We start from the raw sequence: 18,546 nt of genomic DNA, 5'->3' as shown, positions 1-18,546 counted from the left end.
CTTAACAGCTTGTATTCTTTAGTTAAGTGATGCTTTTTAGGAAGTGTTGTTAAAATGTAATGTTTTTTTATGCACTAAAATGGAGCTGTGAATACTTTTGATATGCTTAACAAATTTCTAGCAGTTCTATAGGGCATACAAGGAAGTGGAGACACCAGAAATGAATGATAACATGCTGATCGAAGTCAAGTATTTGGAGAACAGTTCTGATGAGAGACCTTTTGCATTATTATTAATAGTTGGTTTTGTCATATAGAAGTCAAGAAAATAATAAATTAAATCTTACTAATAGCGATTTTTGTTTTAGGTAATTCTGTGTACAAAGCTGAAGGCAGTCCTGCTTCTCATGGTGTATTTAGAAATGTATGATCAAAGGAAGGCAAAGGGCATCCAGCTGACAATATTCTTGTCATTTTTCTATTTTACTGCCTAAATGTTTATCCAAGGAGAAAAGTTAGTTTTTAAGCCGAAGTTTTTCTCTTTCACTGAACAGTACCCCTACAGAGACTGTGAAATCAGCAAGATTGTACTTCACCTAATCCACATCACAGTCAATACCCTCAACGCTCAATATCACAGCTGCAAGCCCCACGCAACTGCTGGTCCTTTGTATAGTGACAACAGTAACATAAGCCGATACAGTGAAAAGGAAAAAGGTACTTTTAACACTCTCATTTATATGATAGTCATTGATTTAATTCATTAAGTCTTGCAGATGTTGTAGAAACAGGCAAATATGGTCTGAATTTTAGAACATAATACTCAGAATTAAGTCCAAAGTGTGACTTACCTGACCAGCTATAGCCATCTACAGTAAAAGAAATTCACAATTTCGCTGTAGGCTAAGCATAGCACAGCAGTCTAACTTCTCTTGGACGGAGTGTAGCTTAGACTTAGTAGTTCAGTCACCATGCCTGGATAGTCCTTGGCCTTTCTATGATAATACTAACTGATCATGTTCACGCACAAGGTGTGCAACCAGTCTGACACCACATTCTGATTGTACCTTATAATAATGTGGCATAGTAGCAAGTATTTGATGTTGAAAAGAGAAAATGATGAATTCAGTCTATAGTTTGCTTTTCTCTGTAAAAGGAGCTGAAGTCTACTAGCTTATATGCAGATGTATATAATGTAGATATCTAAAGGCAGAAGAGAATGGTTCAACCCTTAGAGTCTGCATCCGATTGTTAACTCTGTATGTGCTTGCTACCTGTAACAGAGGTACTGTGATGGTGTGAACTGGGATAACGTTGGGGCTTGAAATAATATGGTGACACTGAGTGTAGTTCCTTACAATTGTGAAGTTTATTATGTGATAAGTATTTATGATCAAAGTTTAACAGGTTCTTTTGATGTTAATCTGTAGCAGCCTTTCAGCTATTTTGCCTTTTAGCTGCTTATTTGGTATTTACATCCTCCTTCTCAAACAGTCTTCCTAGTGTGCAGTGAACTCTTCTTCTGAAGAATGCAAGAAGTACTCTTTTTATGCATGTCAGTACCTTTTCCTCTTTTGCTGCTTGTTGCTCATAAAACGATATCCAGCAGAACAAGGACACAAAATCTTGTTTACCTGGACACCCTGTTACTCAGCTCTAGCAAATTAAAGCAACCTTAAAATGGATGTAAATGATGTATTACATATTCTCACTCACTTGAACGTTTTGTATTGCTAGAAGAGGGCTAAGAGGGTTCAGATAACTGTGGACTTACTATGAATTTGTCTTTGCTTTGAGCTGAGTTAATGACTTAATTCATAGTGACTTAAGAATGCTGAGGGTAGTAGTAATACATTTATAAATAATACATTCAGTTTCTGGATTGATTCTGAGATGTTTCTAAGACAAAGCGAGGTGCCTAAGTACCCATCTTACTGTTCACAGGAAGTGCAAAGTTAGGTTTAGAAAACTCAGTGTTCCAGTCCCATGTCCAACATTGATTCTCTGGGTGGCCTTGTGTCTCACTTCATCATTGTTTCCCTATGTTTAAAGTAAGGAAAATAATATTTACTTATTTCCAGAGTTGTTGTGAAGGGCTTTGGGCTGCACAGAGGTAAAGGACCATAAATGGGCAAATTTTACTCTGTAAATGCTGACTTAATCATAGGGCTGATTCTCCTCCTTTGCTGAAGTGCTGCAGAAGAAAGAGGATGTAAAAAAGTTTTCTTCCACCTGCAAGAAGCAGCCAATATTCCATAAAGACTTGGAAAAAAGTTGAAGCCTTTCCCACTGTTTCTAAGGAGGCTTGTTTAGACTCTGGTCAGGTAGCGTCTGTGCTGCTGTCATCATTAAAGGTTTAGATGATCAACAGATGAGGAGTTCATTGTCAGGCAGCAAGAATCCCTATGCCAAAGATGGATTTTCCCACTAATAAACCTTTTTCCTAACTTTTCTGCCAAGCTTTGTTGTGGGGATCATGGCAAGTGTACAGACTGTTGTAGAGCTGATGATAAATCTTGTGAGAAGAAGCATTTGTTGCCAAGCGGAAGAAGAAGTTAGGCACGTAGGACATGACGTTAAAAGTGATCTTGTAATTTATTAAACCCAGTTGCTGTAGAAAGTCTTACTGTCAACTTTGTTTGGTTTTTCTGGATTCATCATATCAATTAGGTATCTTATCCCTGATGCTTTCAGATGGCAGTTCCATGGCTTCACATGTGGTAGAAACTTCCCTCCAATTTCAAAGCTGAAGATATTAATGTCCAGTTTAAGTCTTCAGGTTTTGGCCATTCTAACTCCTTGGCTTACTTGCCTTTTCATTCCTAGACACCAAGTGCATTTCCTCTCCGTGTTTGCTTATTAGAATGAATGAGGCAAACTTTTTTATTTCTTCTCTTGAGTTATCTGTTTTGTATATTGTCCCAGTACTGTTTCTTATTTCCTTGGAGATTAATCACTAGACATGATAGGTATGGATTTTTCCTTTTTTTATTTCTGTTTTCTTTATAGCCGTTTCATACAGGTGATGTGGATATTTTTTGATGGGTAGATTTGGATCTTTCTTACTCTCTGCCATTTTCAACCAGCAGGTCTCAGAGCATAATGTTTTACTACGTAGATCAGTAATTTCGTAATTCATACTCTTAGGTCTTACTCTATTACTATTACCAGCTTCCCAAGATTATCCATTTCTTCTTTTTTCACTTTCCTATTTTGCTGGTTTATTACTGACCTTGCAGGTCTTGTACTAATTTCGATCTTCAATTTATCATTTCTCACTGAGCACTATAGAAATTATTCACTCAGTCAGTATCTGGATATATTCTATTTCTTCCATCTAAAGAATCTGTATTACTATTAGTAGGAAAGATCAACTTAGAATGGTAAAAGCTTTGATATAATTTTGTTGCATTGTAACCCATTTTCCATTTATCTCTGTCCTTTCTGACCTTAATTCAAGATGTAACAGGAATGGCAAAATTATACCTGGGATATAAATTTTCTTGCAAACTTCAGATGATTCTTCATTTTCCAATTCAAGTTTAATTGAAACTAGCTGAGGTTTTGTTACACAGACAGCTTTTCATTCAAGAAATTGCACTCTCTTAAGAGTAATAAAGTTTTTTCTTTCTCCAGCAGAGGAAGACAGTGTTTTTGATGAATCTGATATTCATGATACACCAACTGGACCTTGCAATAAAGAATCTCAAACTTTCTTTGCAAGACTGAAAAGAATTGGTGGCAGCAAAATGGTGAAATATCAACCAGTTGAGATGAATGCTCAGAGAAGTATGAATTGTTTTGTCGGTATAAACTCATGCAGAAATAGTTTCCTACTCTTAGTTTCAAGCTACCACCTTTCTTTGTAGAGTTTGTTGCACTGCCTAATTTGAATACAAGGACTCTGTCTGACTTTTGAGAGCAGGTGCTCCTCATTTCCCTGAATGAATTCTCTTACAGGAGTCTCAAAGTAGGTACTTCAAAGTAAAAATAACTAAAATCAGCAATTGTTTTCTGAAACTTTAACCTCTTTTCAATGTAAAAATGTTTAAGAGGATTTGTTGCAATTTTCTCCCACCATTGGCTGAAGATTCTTACTCAAATTTATTTTTTCCCAGAAACTGATTTTTTTGATGAGGTTGGACTCTAGGGTAAGCAAATTTCTTGTTGCTGCTGCAAATGTTACAGTTTTCCATTGGTAAAAAGAGTCATTTGGTGGTTTCAAAAAATAGGAAGGATTTTGTTTTCAAATTTAGGTTTCTGAAATGAATACCCTAAAAAAATTCAAGAGATTTCTACCACCACCCACCTATCTTTTTTTCTTTCAGGTGTTTGCATGGGGGGGGGGGGAATGATTCTGACTAGAGCAAACATCTACTTTAACTTTTCTTACTGCTTTTTTACATGGTCATTCATATGTGGAGCATTTTGAAATATGGGGATAATAATGATCAGGAGTATTCTGTTTTATGTGAAAATATGTCTTTCGTAATAACAATGGTGATAACCTTATAAAATGTTCTCAATGAATGTGTTCACATAGTAAAATACCAATGCAGTGGTAGTACCAGGAAGTATAACTGTTCTCACTTTACTCCTCCATAGGACGGGGAGGTATGACTATGTGGTGTGATAGTTGCTAGACTCTGCTGGGGTCGAGGATCGCTGGGGGGATAATTCTCTGAACACTGGTCTGATCTCAGGCTTGTGCTGCCACATCCTCACTGCTATTGCTACCCTTGCTTCTTGAATTAGAAGCATCCATTTTAAGCCCGCTTTGCTGCAGTAAATAACATGTAGATATGCTCTAATATACAATGATGTCCAAATGATGTCCACAATGCTGTAGTCCAAATTTATTTTGAAACCTCTTCAGAGTGGTCTGTGTAGCTCATTTCTTCTTTCATCTCTCATGGCTAATGTAGCCATCCCAAGTGTCTGTAGAAATTACTTGCCTGTGCTATCTTCTATTCAATGCATAAGGTTAAACAGTCTATCTTCAGGGTGCATCTGTCCAGGATGAGTAGAATTTGGACAGAATTTAGATAAACCCTATTATCCAAATAGTAGTTTTTTTGTTGTTGTTCATTGTAAAAATCTGTAATGTGGTTCTGACGTTAAATCAAGATTGAGACAATTTTGACTAATACTGGGTTTGTATTTGAAATGCCAGTCATGTGTTGAATTGTGAGATAAAGATGAAGATATCTGCCAGAAGTCTCCAACTGAGGTAGTATTAGCTCTTTCTGTTTTAATCAGGTGAAATAGAGCTGGCTGAATATAGAGAGACGGGGGCCTTACAAGACAGTATTCTACGCTGTGTGAGAGAAGAAAGCATTCAGAAAAAAAAACTGCGCTCTCTAAAACAAAAATCTCTTGATATAGGGAATGCAGACTCCCTGTTGTTTTCATTAGATGAACATCGCAGGAAGTCCTGCATAGACCGGTGTGACTTAGAAAAACCACCTGTCCCTGCTGCTTACGCCATACACAGGCAGAGTGATTATGGACGATCTCGGCAGAATTCTTCTACTAAAGCTGAAAATACAGAAACACAAGGCAATCTTCCTCGTACAGAGAGTTTCCAGGAAACAAGAAGACCTGTCATACCAGAAGTTAGGTTAAACTGCATGGAAACCTATGAAGTGAAAGTGGACTCTCCGGTTAAACCTGCTGGTCCCAAGGAAGATTTAGATCTGATAGATTTGTCTTCTGACTCAACATCAGGACCTGAAAAGCATTCAGTACTCTCCACTTCAGACAGTGACTCTTTAGTCTTTGAACCACTTCCTCCCCTTAGAATAGTGGAGAGCGATGAAGAAGAAGAAACAACAAACCAGCTGAATGACGAGGTCTCTGGCAAAACAGCCGCATCGTCTCACTCAACTCCTATCGATGTCTCTGCACTCAGTCTCAGCACAACTCCTCTGGTCCAGTTCAGCATTGAAGATTGCTCCAAAGACTTTAGTTCTAAGGATACAAGCAACAATGCTTCAGCAGGAATAGAGGAGATCCTTTCCGCTTGTCAGAAAGATCAAAAGGACTCTTCAGAGTTAGTTAAGCCAGAAGAACTTCAGGACATGTCCTGTGGGAACCCATTAACACTGAAACAGAAAAGGGACCTGCTGCAAAAGTCATTTGCCCTTCCAGAAATGTCCCTTGATGATAACTCTGAGCTCAGTGTGGAGGAAATTAGACCTAGTGGAGCAATTCCAAGCCCAAATGTAAAGACAGTCCTTATTAAAGTCCCCGAAGATTCTGAAAACCAGACAGAAAGTGATAAACTTGATACCAACACAGAGTCTGACACTGAGCAAAACATGGAGCAGAAACAAGAAGAGGAGGCTGAGGAGTCAGAATTTAAGATTCAGATTGTTCCTCGCCAGAGGAAGCAGAGGAAGATTGCTGTGAGTGCTATTCAGAGAGAATACCTGGACATTTCCTTTAACATCCTTGACAAGCTGGGAGAGCAGAAGGAGGCAGGTGAGCTCAGTCACTGACCCAGTCAAAAGGCTTGTTACTGCATGAAGGTTTTAGTAACAGAGCAGTGTAGGGACACTTGTGTATATGTATAGGGAGCGATGTGTATACATAGCATCTGATGTGGTCTGAGCTAGCTGAATGCTTTCAGGTGTTTGTTTCTCACAAGGAATGTACTAACTATACAGGTATCATGCATGTGTGGGGGCCCATTTGAAAAGGAAGTGAAGCTCAGTGACAAAAATACTGGTTCTGATATCCGAGTTAGGGAGTGAAACTCCATGGCCTCTTTATGCAGGGAGTCAGAAAAATTGTCATACTTCCATGCCTTTTTTCCTGCTAATCTAGTCCATGCTACACCAATTCTCTTTTGTATGTAGTGATTTTTGGCCTTTATTTCTTCTGCAAGCATAAGGCAGTGGAAAGCAGACTGGCTCACAAAATGTAAAGCTGAGAAGGCTGTAGGCTTCAGAACTAAGAGCACTTGGAATTAACCACAGTTTGCATTTAGGATCAGACATACACACATACTTTGTTTTTACACACTAAAAACTTTTTGTAGCCTTCTTTGTATTGGGTATCCGCAAAGTTTACACGGCTTGTGTTTATTAAAGATTTAAAGTTCAAGCATGGGGAAAGCCATACAGTATTTCTGTGAATCCCAAGCTTTTTCAGGTCATTTCAATACAGGGGTTTGTTACTAAGTTTTTCAGGTAGAGAGAAAATGTGTTTTAGTTGTTTCCTCAGTTTCCAATTGGATGTGTCAAACAGTTTTAAATGGTATGCTGCTGTTTCTTTACTTCTGTGGCTGGTTTTTTTTCAGGATTTTTCAGTTATTAGAATTTTACCAGTCTTTTTTTAACATATTAATTAAGAAAGGAAAGAATCCTTCAGGCCTCAGTTCTTTGTTGCCAGTGAGGTGAGGGGGAATATTTATGCATTCATGATTTCACTTCTTTTTTAATTGCTTCAGAAGGAACCATAGTATAATTTCCTGTTACAATATTCCACTTTTACAAGGAGAAATCATTCAGTGTGATCATAGTTATTCTGCTCCCTTATGTTTCAGGCCTATCATCCCATTTATGATTCCAGTAAGCTGAAGAACCGCTGGAGCTTTGTAAAAACAAAAGAGAGCCGAGTGCTTTTGAACTTTTCACATAGGTTCTTAGAGAAGAATGATCATGAAAGAATTGTACAATTAGACTCAAATGCTTTTTTGACCATTAGTAAGGGCCAGTTTTAATGCAGTAACTAACACTGTCATCCTTGAAACTGCTTGGGAGGGCTGTCCCAATTCTGAAACACCATGTGGAATCTAGGATTATAGCATATATGATGGTCATTTGGCTGCATGCATCTGTCATCCAAAGGGAGCATAAAACATTCGCAATGACTCATTAGGTGCTCACTTACATTACAGGTTGATACAGGCAATTCAGATAACTAGGTAATTTAGTGACTTGGGTAGTTTAATGTATCTCTTATGTTCTGTTTTGCTTTGTTTAGCCTTATTGATTAGTTTATTTGAGAACATATGTGTTGTAATTCATTTAAGTAGGCTTAGTATTGCCATCATAATGGGCTGATTATAATTTCAAAGTCTTATTCAAGCTTTGTCAGCCTATTATACTTCCATATGTTTTAGAAGGGCTTCTGATATAATTGATCTTGGGATTAAATATCCAAATGGGTTGTTTCTTCAAGTGCATGATGCTGGGCTACAGAGTTTCCTGCCTGAGACTTTTTACAGCACAGATACCTATTCATTTTTACAGGATATGCTGAAACCAGCCATGACCACTTGAAAATTTCTTTGCTTTATTCTTCCCATATTGACAGTATCAGTTATCATAAAATAAAAACATTGGTTTTAATGTCTTATTTTTCTTTTTAATGATAGAATCTTAAACTTTTTTGAATCTTTAGTATCAACTGCTAGATCAGCAGCCTTTTGAATGAAAACTGGTAACATGCTGGAGATGAGGCTTTTAAAAGATGCTAAGCTGTCATTTAAACTAGCTTTACATCAGTGGTACCTCTCTTAGTTCCATGTTGGTGGTTCTGTTAATCACTCTGTGAGTGGGTTAAAAATCAAACTCTATGTGCATTTATTAGTTTTGAGCTCTAAAAAGCATAGGTAGAAATCTCCTTTAAAAAGTGATTTTAAGCAGTAGATCCCTGTGCCTCTATAAAAATTCTTATGACACACACACTGAATCCTTTTAAAACTGCTGGGAATGCCAGATGGTGATGGATGACTGAAAAGATGTGAAAAAGGCATCCAGGGAGAAAGCGGATGGAAAATATTTATTGATTCGGAATATTGAGAGTTTAAGCACAATTTTCATATGCAGATCCTGCTGCCAAAGGACTTTCAACACTGGAAATGCCAAGAGAGTCATCATCTGCACCAACCCTTGAAGCAGGTGTCCCAGAGACAAGTAGTCATTCTTCCGTATCAAGTAAGTTTACCTCTGGTTTGAGGGTTAAATCTAAGTTGCTGTATTTGTGCGTCAGATGCATATCATGTATGGTAAATGCATTCCCCTGAGTTTCATTGATTCTTGGAAGTACAGCTGTGTTGGATATCATTAGATCTGTTAAATCTCTGATGGTCAGCGGATTTTAGCAGTTAGTGCCTGCAAGATTTTCTATTGCGACATGGCAAACTTGACAAGTGTAGTTTTCTTGAATTAGAGTAGGTAGCAGCTAATAGCAATATTTTACTGAAGCTGAATGTTTATTTTCCAGTGAGAGAAAGCATTGTCAACTGTCAGTGCACAGAAGCAGCGCATCAGAGCTCCGCAGGGCTGTTACTATGGTCTGCAATACATTTCTTGCTCTACCTTAGGAAAAAAATCTCTTGCAATTTTTGTAAAATGCCTTGAAATGCCACTTCCTCAGCTGCTCGCTGAAATGCAGTAACTATTTATCTGAGACTCCCATACCCATTTCAATGGAACGTGAACTGGGTTGGCTCAAGTAGACATTGACACATGGCTTAACAGAGCAGATGTAGATAACACTGGAGGGTTGAGGCATCTCAGAACACTGACAATATCCAGAATGGCGTGTCCATCTAGGTAATGTTAAGGAACACATCCGAAGGTTGATGGGGCAGGACTCTGACTAGTAGAAAAGGGAGGGGAAATGCTGACGTGCTTTTATACCAGTGAGCTGCTAGATCAGCTCAACTGTCTTGCTGAACTTCAATTTCAGATTACTGTAGAAAAGTCAAATTTTAATTTCTGAAATTCAGCATCTGCTGATTTGATTGGAAGGGGTATCTGGCTTATTAAAGGAAGATGTTATTTTAAACACGCTAGTTGAGTACTCCAAATTAGAGGTTTCCTCTCCAGTTTTACCACAAGTGTCTTGTGTCATGTGCATCTCGTGGTCAGAGTACATTTGCTGGCCACCTAATGATACAGATGTCACCTACTAAAGCAGCTAAAGAGGTGCCAGTTAAGACCTATCTCTGTCTGGTTTCACTGAGTGCTAGGTGTTCCTGTAAATTCCAATATATGAAATTGCGAATAGTATCTATATGATATTGAGCCTACATTCCTTTGTAAATATTCCTTTCCTCTTTCTGTGTGCCTCAGTTTCCAACTGCAAAAAGGGACATGAATGCTTCCATTGTGTCTCTTGTCCATTTAGACTGAAATATTTTTGACCTTCTACTATGTGTCTTTACAATGCTTTGCATAGTAAGCCCTGATCAGGACTGTGAACACAAGGCACTTCTGTAACACAAATAGATAACATTACTTGTAGAGCCTGTGCCTGGCAGAGGAAGGCATAGATCATTAACTGTGATAGGAAGATTTGGCCTTTGGACTTCTCTTCTTGAGTAGAGAATTCCACAGCAATGGAGGGATGATTGACCAGATCACTAGCTAACATATGAAAGGCTCACCAGTTACTATATGAAGGTTACTGATGATCTCACGATTGTTAGGTTTCTTGTAGAAAATCTGATTAAGGAAAACTTCCCGCCCTATGCCACTAGTCAGTCATAGGCGTGAAAAGTCGCATGCTGATCCACAGCAATCAGCCCGTCTCCAACACTGTTCAAAGGCTGGCAGCTTTCTGGGTATTTTGTTTTTTTGATTTTTTTCTTAACTTATCAATATTTGAAATAATGACTGTCCTTGAGAAATCAGGTAAATACCCTGAAAATCCAAACCTGCTCAACAATGGCCTGATTATGTGAAATACGCATGAAATTTTTTTAATTACAATTGCAAAAGCTGTTAAGAAAATTCAAAGAGATAATGTTCTGTATTTTGACAGTCATCTGCAATCCAAGCAGTCTTGTCAGTTCTAACGTTAATTGCTGTTCTTTCATCAGGAAATTCTATGCTTGATAAAGTGATAAAGCATCTATTTAAAATCCTTGTCCTGGAAACGATGGAAATTCTATTTTTCTCCTAATTTACTGTGAAAGGCAGCTGCAATATAACTTTTAAAAGTGAAACGTGGAATGGTCTCTTGGTCTGGTTCAGTTCCAGAAGTTCAGTTATACAAGGACTGCTTTGCAGCAATGCTGGAGAAGTTTCTACTTGGGCCAAAAGTAGAGTTTAAATGCACTCTGAAAATACTTCACCTAATAAGATAATTTCAGTGTGCAGATTCCTACTGAAGTTATCATTGTGTATATTACTGCTCAGGGCCTGTATTTGTTTTGTTAGGGAGTACTCTGCTTTCTCTGAATTTGAGACTCTCAGAAACTGATTAGAGCAAGTTTAGGAGAAGGCACTCAACCCCTCAGAGCTTTCTGAAAGTTGTAGTTTATCCCTTTTCTGTACTTCTTCATCACAGTTAATAATGTGAAATGCAGGGTTTATTTTCAGAGCTTTAGCATGGTACTGTTTGGAATTTTAGAATGGAACTACCTGATATTATGTTAATACTCTTTTTAATGGTGTTGAATGAATGTAGTTGCAGATTAAAATAATAATGAGAAGATTTTGCCTTGTTGCCCTTGCTTTAAGGCTCTGTTGAGGAAAGTACTTAAACATATACGTAAGGCAACATTTTAAAAGCTTTCCTGCATGGAGATGGCATGTCAGCAGTCTCGCATGCCTTGTTCAAGCAGGGCCTTAAAACTCTGTCTTCATACTGTGAACAATGATTTTGGATTCAGTGGTGGAAATATATTGCTCAGACTCAACTGTCAAAGTGAATGTATTATGTTCGTTCAATTTGAACTTTCTTATGAACGGAGAAAAAAGTAAGAAAGTCAGGAGTTGTATATGATCTGTTTCTTCCTCCACTTAAGCACTGAGAAAATACATGACCAAAAAAGTCTTAAATTTTAAATCCACAATTGTGGGGTTTTTTTTGTGCGTGGGAGCATTATCCATCTCTTAAAGCAAACAGTAATATCCATTTAAACAAGTATTGTAAATAGTCGGATGAGGAAAAATTGAATGCTTGTTGCTCGATAGCTCCATGTAAGAAGAATGGCAGTGAAGTTAACAAAAGGGACCCATCTTCAAAGGCATGCTGGCTTCACACTTCAGAATAACGTGCAGGTTGTATGCCTGAGTGGTGGGTATTTAGGAGGCCTGTTCAGGTTGTGTCACCCATGAAGGGTGCTGGTGGTACACAGTCAGTGAATTTGTTTCCTACGGTGAGCATGGACAGAGCAGTCCTCCATACTTTTCTGAGAGGAGACCTAGTTTCCTTCCTCGGTACATTGTATGTGAGTGAGATTCAAGTATACATTTATCACCTGTCAGCATGGGAATTTTTGTGTAGTATCTTACACTTCATGGATACCAATTGTTTTGAAGAGCTTTCATGATATTTGGAGACAAAAAGGCACTGACAGTTGACACAGTGGATGAGATCCTGAATCCAAGTCACTTATGACTGATGTTATTGGGGCCAGAATTGTACCCTGTGTAGTTGTGTGAAAAGTGCATATTGACTTGAGCAAGATCCTTAGAGCAAGCAGTCATTGTCCTTTCAGTATTTATCTCATGCTGGCTTGTAAGATCAGGAAAAAAGAGTAGTTTTACATGTTATCTGAGCCCCTGAAATCCTTTTGCATTTCTGACTTGCAGCTCAGTTCAGACAAATGAAAAGAGGGTCTTTGGGAGCTCTGACAATGAACCAGCTAATGAAGAGGCAGCTGGAACACCAGTCTAGTGCTCCCCACAATATCAGCACTTGGGATACTGGTGAGCTGCATTTATTGTTCTTTATTTCTGTTTCCTAAACCAATTACTTTCTGTTACCAATCCATTAAAAAAGTGAGTGTTTCTATTCTACCATTGCAGATAAGTAATCGGTCTCAAGTTTGAAGTGAAACTTTATAGTGAGTACCAGATTCTCACCTGGTATGAATTGGAATAGTTATGTATTTGGGAGGTAGTCCCTCTGGTAGTGGTATCTCCGCAATTTTGTATATTACTTGGATTATTTCCTGGCCTCATTGAATGAAATGGAAGTATCACTATTGATTTCATTTGGTATAGGATTTCATCCCTGGTGCATGGAATCATTTATTTGCATGTATGCTTACGATGGTGATGGTACACCAAGGAGTTGTGCCTTATACCAACCAGTTTTATTTCTCTTTAGAGAAGTTTCTGCCAGCTCATGCTGAACACCTGAAGTTTCAGTTCACTTGCTGACCTGTTTTTTCTCCCTTTAAAATGAATGCAAAGCAATGAAAACTGAATTAAGCACGTAATTTCCTCATTATGCAAGTGTTTTATTTGTTTGTTTCTTCTATGAAAGTTTTTCTGTTGTGACCAAATTCCTGGCAGATGTCACTAAACGTATTTATCTCATGCTGGCATGATAAATGCATGATAAATGAATTTGTTCTAGTTTATCATAAATGCTAGATATTTTATTGCCCATCTTGATGTTGGTGACATTATGGAATCGTGCTTCTTAGGAATTTATCAGCACATCCAGATGTATCCAGAGAAAGGAATGCTTAAAACGTTATATGGATCTTAGCATGCTGAGGGAATGTCTCACCACCAGTTCTGGACAGATGAGTTAAAATTTTTGCTTAATTCAGTCTTCAGCATCAAGTTCCATCAAACTAAATCTTGTAGCTGAAGAATGGCTAGAGGTATGGTATATAGTTCAGGATTATCCTTTCTACTCCAGTCTGCTTGAGTAGCATGCTCAGCATGAGATCCTTAAATGATAAAGGTCAGAATTTGTCAATGATAACAATGGGGTTTTTTGTCCTATCAGCAGGTGTGTTTATTTATTGAAGAGACTTAGCTGGTATCACCTAGTTTCTCAGGCAGGGGTTTAGAGATGAAAAAGTTACTGCTTTCATTCTGCAAGAAGTAGTTAGCCTGTATTCAAGAGGAACAAGTCAATCCTCAAAACCACTTAGGAACTCTGTCTTGTTAATCTTGTTCCAAGTCCACTGGCTTTCTTCACAACATCTATGACTTTTCCCTCCAACATTCGTTCCAACTAAAGGCCTCCAAGCATGGAAATACAAAGTAAAATGTTGTTTTCTGGAAAGCTTTGCATCTTTCAATCTCTTTTTCAACCAGTAGCTTCAAAGTAAAATTGTTATTTGGACAGAAAACTGGGTTGTTTTTTTCCCCCCCCCAGGATAAATGCTCAGTGTGATTATTTGTCATTTCAATGTCACACCACAATTTTAAGACTCATTATTCTCAGTTATAACAGCTAGGAAATAGTCTTATCCCACATAAGTATATGATGCATGCTTGGTTCATGCATGCTTTTTTTTTTTACATTGGTAGGTATCATGTGTCTCTTTAATTTCTTATTTCAAACCACTCTTTTCCCAAGCTTGCTATCTGTAAAATAAAATCATTTTGTGTCTAGCTTCTGTCAGCACAAACTATACGTGACTTCTAGTTTCTTGGTATTTCTAAACACTGTCTTTCTCTTTTTGTGACTTATATTCCACATTTTGTTGAATCTTTACGGCTAGCACTTCCTTTCTTGTTTAATGACACTTTGCCTTCTTCGGTATTAGGTTATCTGTGTCCTTTTTGCTTTGTGGACTTCTTTCATCTTTCTCTCCTCCACCCCTTTTCTATGCTTAAAAAAATTAACTCTTTTATTTGTTTTTTCAATAGCTGTTGTATTTGCCTTTCTCTTGTTTTAACTGTTTAAGACTAGTGCTGGTGACAGATGCTGGATTCATAATTCTGGAGACTGAAGTACTGTATTTATTCACAGAGCAGATACAGCCTGGAAAGCGGCTGTGCAATGTCCCTGTTTGCCTAAACCCCGACTTGGAGGGACCACCACTAAGAATCAGAGGTTAGTTCAGTGTCATTTGACCTGATATCTCTGCTAAGACTGCCAGAAGGGTTTTTTCGTTAGTACCAAATGGTTCTGAATTTTATGTTCCGTTCAGCTGTATTAAAGCCCTCAACTGTCCTGCAGAATGTAGGTTATTGAAAAATCATTAGTCTAGACATTTCGTTCAAGACAGGGACAACTGATAAGAAATACTGGCTTTCTGTTAGTACTTGTTTTGGCTGTCAACCTGGAACTAAAACACTGTATGCAGGGTGTGGTTGAATCTCATTTCTTGATAAACTCTCCTCCCTCACAGCCAAAATACATCCAGACTTTCTTACAGCCTTGCAATGGGGCAGTGACCTACCTTCTTTGCCTAAATCATGTTGTTTTCCTACTGTTCAGTGCACAAGAGAGGACTTTTTTATTTTGAGTAGTTAAGTCTTATTCCAACATTGTAACCTGCATTATGACAGCTTTTAGCATTTGTGTGCTGCAATGGGACTTACATCTAGAGAACACGACAGTGAAACTTCCAAAGTCGTGGTGGAGGGATCTTTATTCATTTGTGAGGAGGGAAAAAAAAACTGCCTAGAAATATGTGAAAATCTACTCCTATTCCTTGTGTTCTGAATGGTGTCCTACATTACTGAAGAGTATTCTGGACTTCCTGGAGTGTCTGCTCGTATCCAACAAAATCTCAGAGGACAATTATGAAGTACTGAACTCTGTATGTAAAAGAAGTATTTCCTTCCGTACTTAGTAAAATGATTGTTTAAAACCTGTGTTATTCTTGTGGAACAAGCCCTCATCACTCCACATATTTTGAGTTCAGAAATTGTGGGTGCTTCTTAGATTATTTTGCCTGAGAGCTGATATTAAATTTGCTTTTCCTGCAGTAACTGGGATTATCTCATCAGAAATTCCATCTGAACCTAGCTTAGGTGGAGAAGCTTCCTCCTGTTTCAATAGTTAAATATTATCAGAACAGGCTAATGTTAACATTAAATCTGAATCTGCAGATTGAAGCAACCAGCAAGAAAGTTGATAATGGGTAACTTAATCTGTGGTTGAATTGGCATCAAAAGGGCATTGATACTCTTCTAAAAATTGGTTCACAAAATGAGCTTTTCATAGATTTGTCTTCAGAATGAGATACCCTTGAGCACAGCTTTTATACATAATGATGGTGTCTACCAGCTGAGCTCCCTGGATTCATTATTGGAGCTGAACTGTAAGGGAACAGGACTAATGCTGTCTCTATCATGTCAGCTACATGTGGCAACCAAAAAATATATTTTTCCTTAAGAATTGAATTTCTCTTTCTGTCTTAGTGACCTGGAGAATGAAACTGCTAATAATATTTAAATCATCATCACAAGGCATCTCAGATTAATGACATAGCTCGTACATCACAGTAGCTTTGGTCCAAGTTTCTGATGGCTCATGAATGATTCTGATTATTCTTCTTGAGGTTTTCTTTGCAATCAGATTAGCTGGAAAGTTGCCTCTTCTGGATGTTTTTTTTTCTGCAATTGCTGTTGTCTGCCTAATGAAAACAAAGCGGCCAAGGTGGGAAAACCACCATTCTGAAGAGATGTTAGACTGTCAGGCTACCCTATGTTGCTGTAATTCTAGAAAGCAGAACTCAGAGAAGCCAAGAGTTTGAATCTTCCATTATACATAACTTTCCCTATTAAAACAAGCATCTATCAGAAATTAGGTGTACAAAAACTGCCAAAGGCAAAGGAAACCCCATATGTTGACATGATTACAGTGGCTATGCCCCCAGCTGAACAACTCAGCTTCGGAGAATAAAGATGCTTGTGAAGACTTTCAACAGAAAGCATTTCTAATCATCAGCCCTCCAATATTCTCAATGTTTCTCAACTCCTTATGAATTATTTCTACTAGCTGTCCTTTCCTCATTTCTCTCCTATGCCTTTGTTAGGGATGGTATGAATAGATTGATGACCTGGTGCTGAGACATAGGAACTTATTTCCTTCTTCATGTCACCAAGAACTATGGGAAGGCAATTCCCCAGAAGTACATGGGAAGACAGCGAATCTTCTGGCATCCAGGCTCATAGAAACCGTAGAATCATCGTCTCTCCCTAAAAAATGAGTAGATACAATTACATCCACATTCCTGGAATTTTTGTTCTTTGTTATCTTTTTTCCAAGGATTTTTTTAAGGTTTTTTTTTTGTTGTTGTTTTAATTGATAGTTCTAGGTAATTGGAAATCTGGCAGAAGCAAGGCATGTGCTATATATCCTTTTGTAGACATACTTTATTTTTTATTTCTATGCACAGTAAAACCATTATGGCTCTCCTTTAGAAGTCTGCTCTTCAAGCAGTTTGTGTTTTGTGATTTTTCTTTCCTTTTTTAATTTTTTTTACCCCTAATTGCCTTAAGGTGCCACAAAATCTAGCTTGCTGTCAGCACCCAGTATAGTCAGTATGTTTGTACCTGCACCAGAAGAATTTGCTGATGACCAGCCCACTGTGATGACTGACAAGTAAGTTCTTTTTCTGTTCCTTTCAAAGAACTAGTTGAACTTCAAATAGGTCAAGTAAAATATAGATATACTTTATGGAAGTCTAAAGTCCATTCTAGCATTTATCTCTATGCTAAGTTTTTTAATTAATTTTTTTTACCCCAAGGTAAACATTTTCTAAACACTGCCAACAAGATGTGCTTTTAATTCAGTAGGACCTGTGTGAGTTTGCACAGGTGAAATGATGACTCAGGCTATTGTGTGTGCACAGAGGGCAGGGGAAGCACTTTCCATCCTATTTTAAATCAAGGGTTCCTTGTGATCCATCAGAAACCACTTTTGCCTTAAAAAAAAAAAAGCTCTTTTTTTTAAATTCCTCTGGGTTTCTGTTGAAATAGATTACACATAATTACATGACAGTTACCAACATAGCATTTTTAATGCTGATACTCACTGATCCCGAAAGCTTTTGCAAACCTTAATTGGTTGGTTAAAATGCCTTTAAAGGAAGTGTTAAACATAAGTTTACCCATTTAATGGAGAAGTAAAGCAGTCAGCAGGGATCCATGCATTGATTTGGTCAAAAACTGGGAAGAGAAACCATAAGTTCTTGCTTGCACTTCAGCACTCAGGCCAGTAGATAGACATGCCAGGATGATCACTGGAGAAAGACAGGGCCATTGTGCAGGCTGTGACTGGAAGTGGATCTTATTGTGTGACGAAGTGAAGCATCCCAAAAGTTAGGCTTATCTTTGGCACTTCCTTTGACCGTTTCACCAAAACTCTGGCACCACCTGTTAACATACAGACCAACTGAGCTTGACTTTCATGACTTTGTTGGCATATTTTCTTTCTGTTTAGTAACAAAGGCAAGAAAATTGCCTGTACAATTCCATTAAGTTAAAATATCACAATCTGTTGAGGTCATTAGCAACTGATTGATCAAATTAAGCAAGCCTTCCTACTTGGCTGAGGTAAGCCAGTTTCCCACATTGGTTTGCCTTTGTCGTAGGTTGTGAAAGCCTGTCTCATCTCTCCTAAATCTGACATCCCCTTTATAATTAGACATTACAGAGCCCTTTCAGAACTTCATCAGTTGTCTTTGAGCATTTCAGGGTAGATAAGTGACTCAGCAGCAAATCTGCCCTGGGGTAGGCGAATTCTCTGAAATCTAAGTTTCTGCGCCCCTGAGAGGTCCTTTAATTTCTTTCTTAATAGCTATAACTGCTGTGGGAACCAATCAGATCGTTTTTTCCTAATTGTATAATCTGTTATTCATAATTCATGACTGACAGGAAGGGCAATGTGAAGTCGTTCCATCTCTTTAAGATCATCTATGAGTGTCATTGTTTGTGTC

The 18,546-nt window shown here is 38.0% G+C and overlaps 1 protein-coding gene across 3 annotated transcripts in view; it reads left to right on the top strand.

Annotated features, from left to right (window-relative positions):
* The window catches only part of UNC79 (unc-79 homolog, NALCN channel complex subunit), a 114,471-nt gene that overhangs the window by 55,766 nt on the left and 40,159 nt on the right, over positions 1 to 18,546 (top strand). For 2 of the 3 annotated variants that reach the window (XM_059819495.1, XM_059819494.1), the window contains 7 exons: positions 494 to 656; positions 3,579 to 3,728; positions 5,199 to 6,422; positions 8,777 to 8,884; positions 12,497 to 12,613; positions 14,625 to 14,708; positions 17,108 to 17,210. In XM_059819495.1, coding sequence (XP_059675478.1) covers positions 494 to 656; positions 3,579 to 3,728; positions 5,199 to 6,422; positions 8,777 to 8,884; positions 12,497 to 12,613; positions 14,625 to 14,708; positions 17,108 to 17,210 — 1,949 coding nt within the window. The remainder of the gene's footprint in view (positions 1 to 493; positions 657 to 3,578; positions 3,729 to 5,198; positions 6,423 to 8,776; positions 8,885 to 12,496; positions 12,614 to 14,624; positions 14,709 to 17,107; positions 17,211 to 18,546) is intronic. The other variant, XM_059819496.1, reaches the window with a different exon arrangement.

This window comes from Gavia stellata, chromosome 7 (genome assembly GCF_030936135.1).
Source record: "Gavia stellata isolate bGavSte3 chromosome 7, bGavSte3.hap2, whole genome shotgun sequence".
Lineage (NCBI taxonomy): Eukaryota > Metazoa > Chordata > Aves > Gaviiformes > Gaviidae > Gavia > Gavia stellata.
This window is presented reverse-complemented; position numbering and strand designations above follow the sequence as displayed.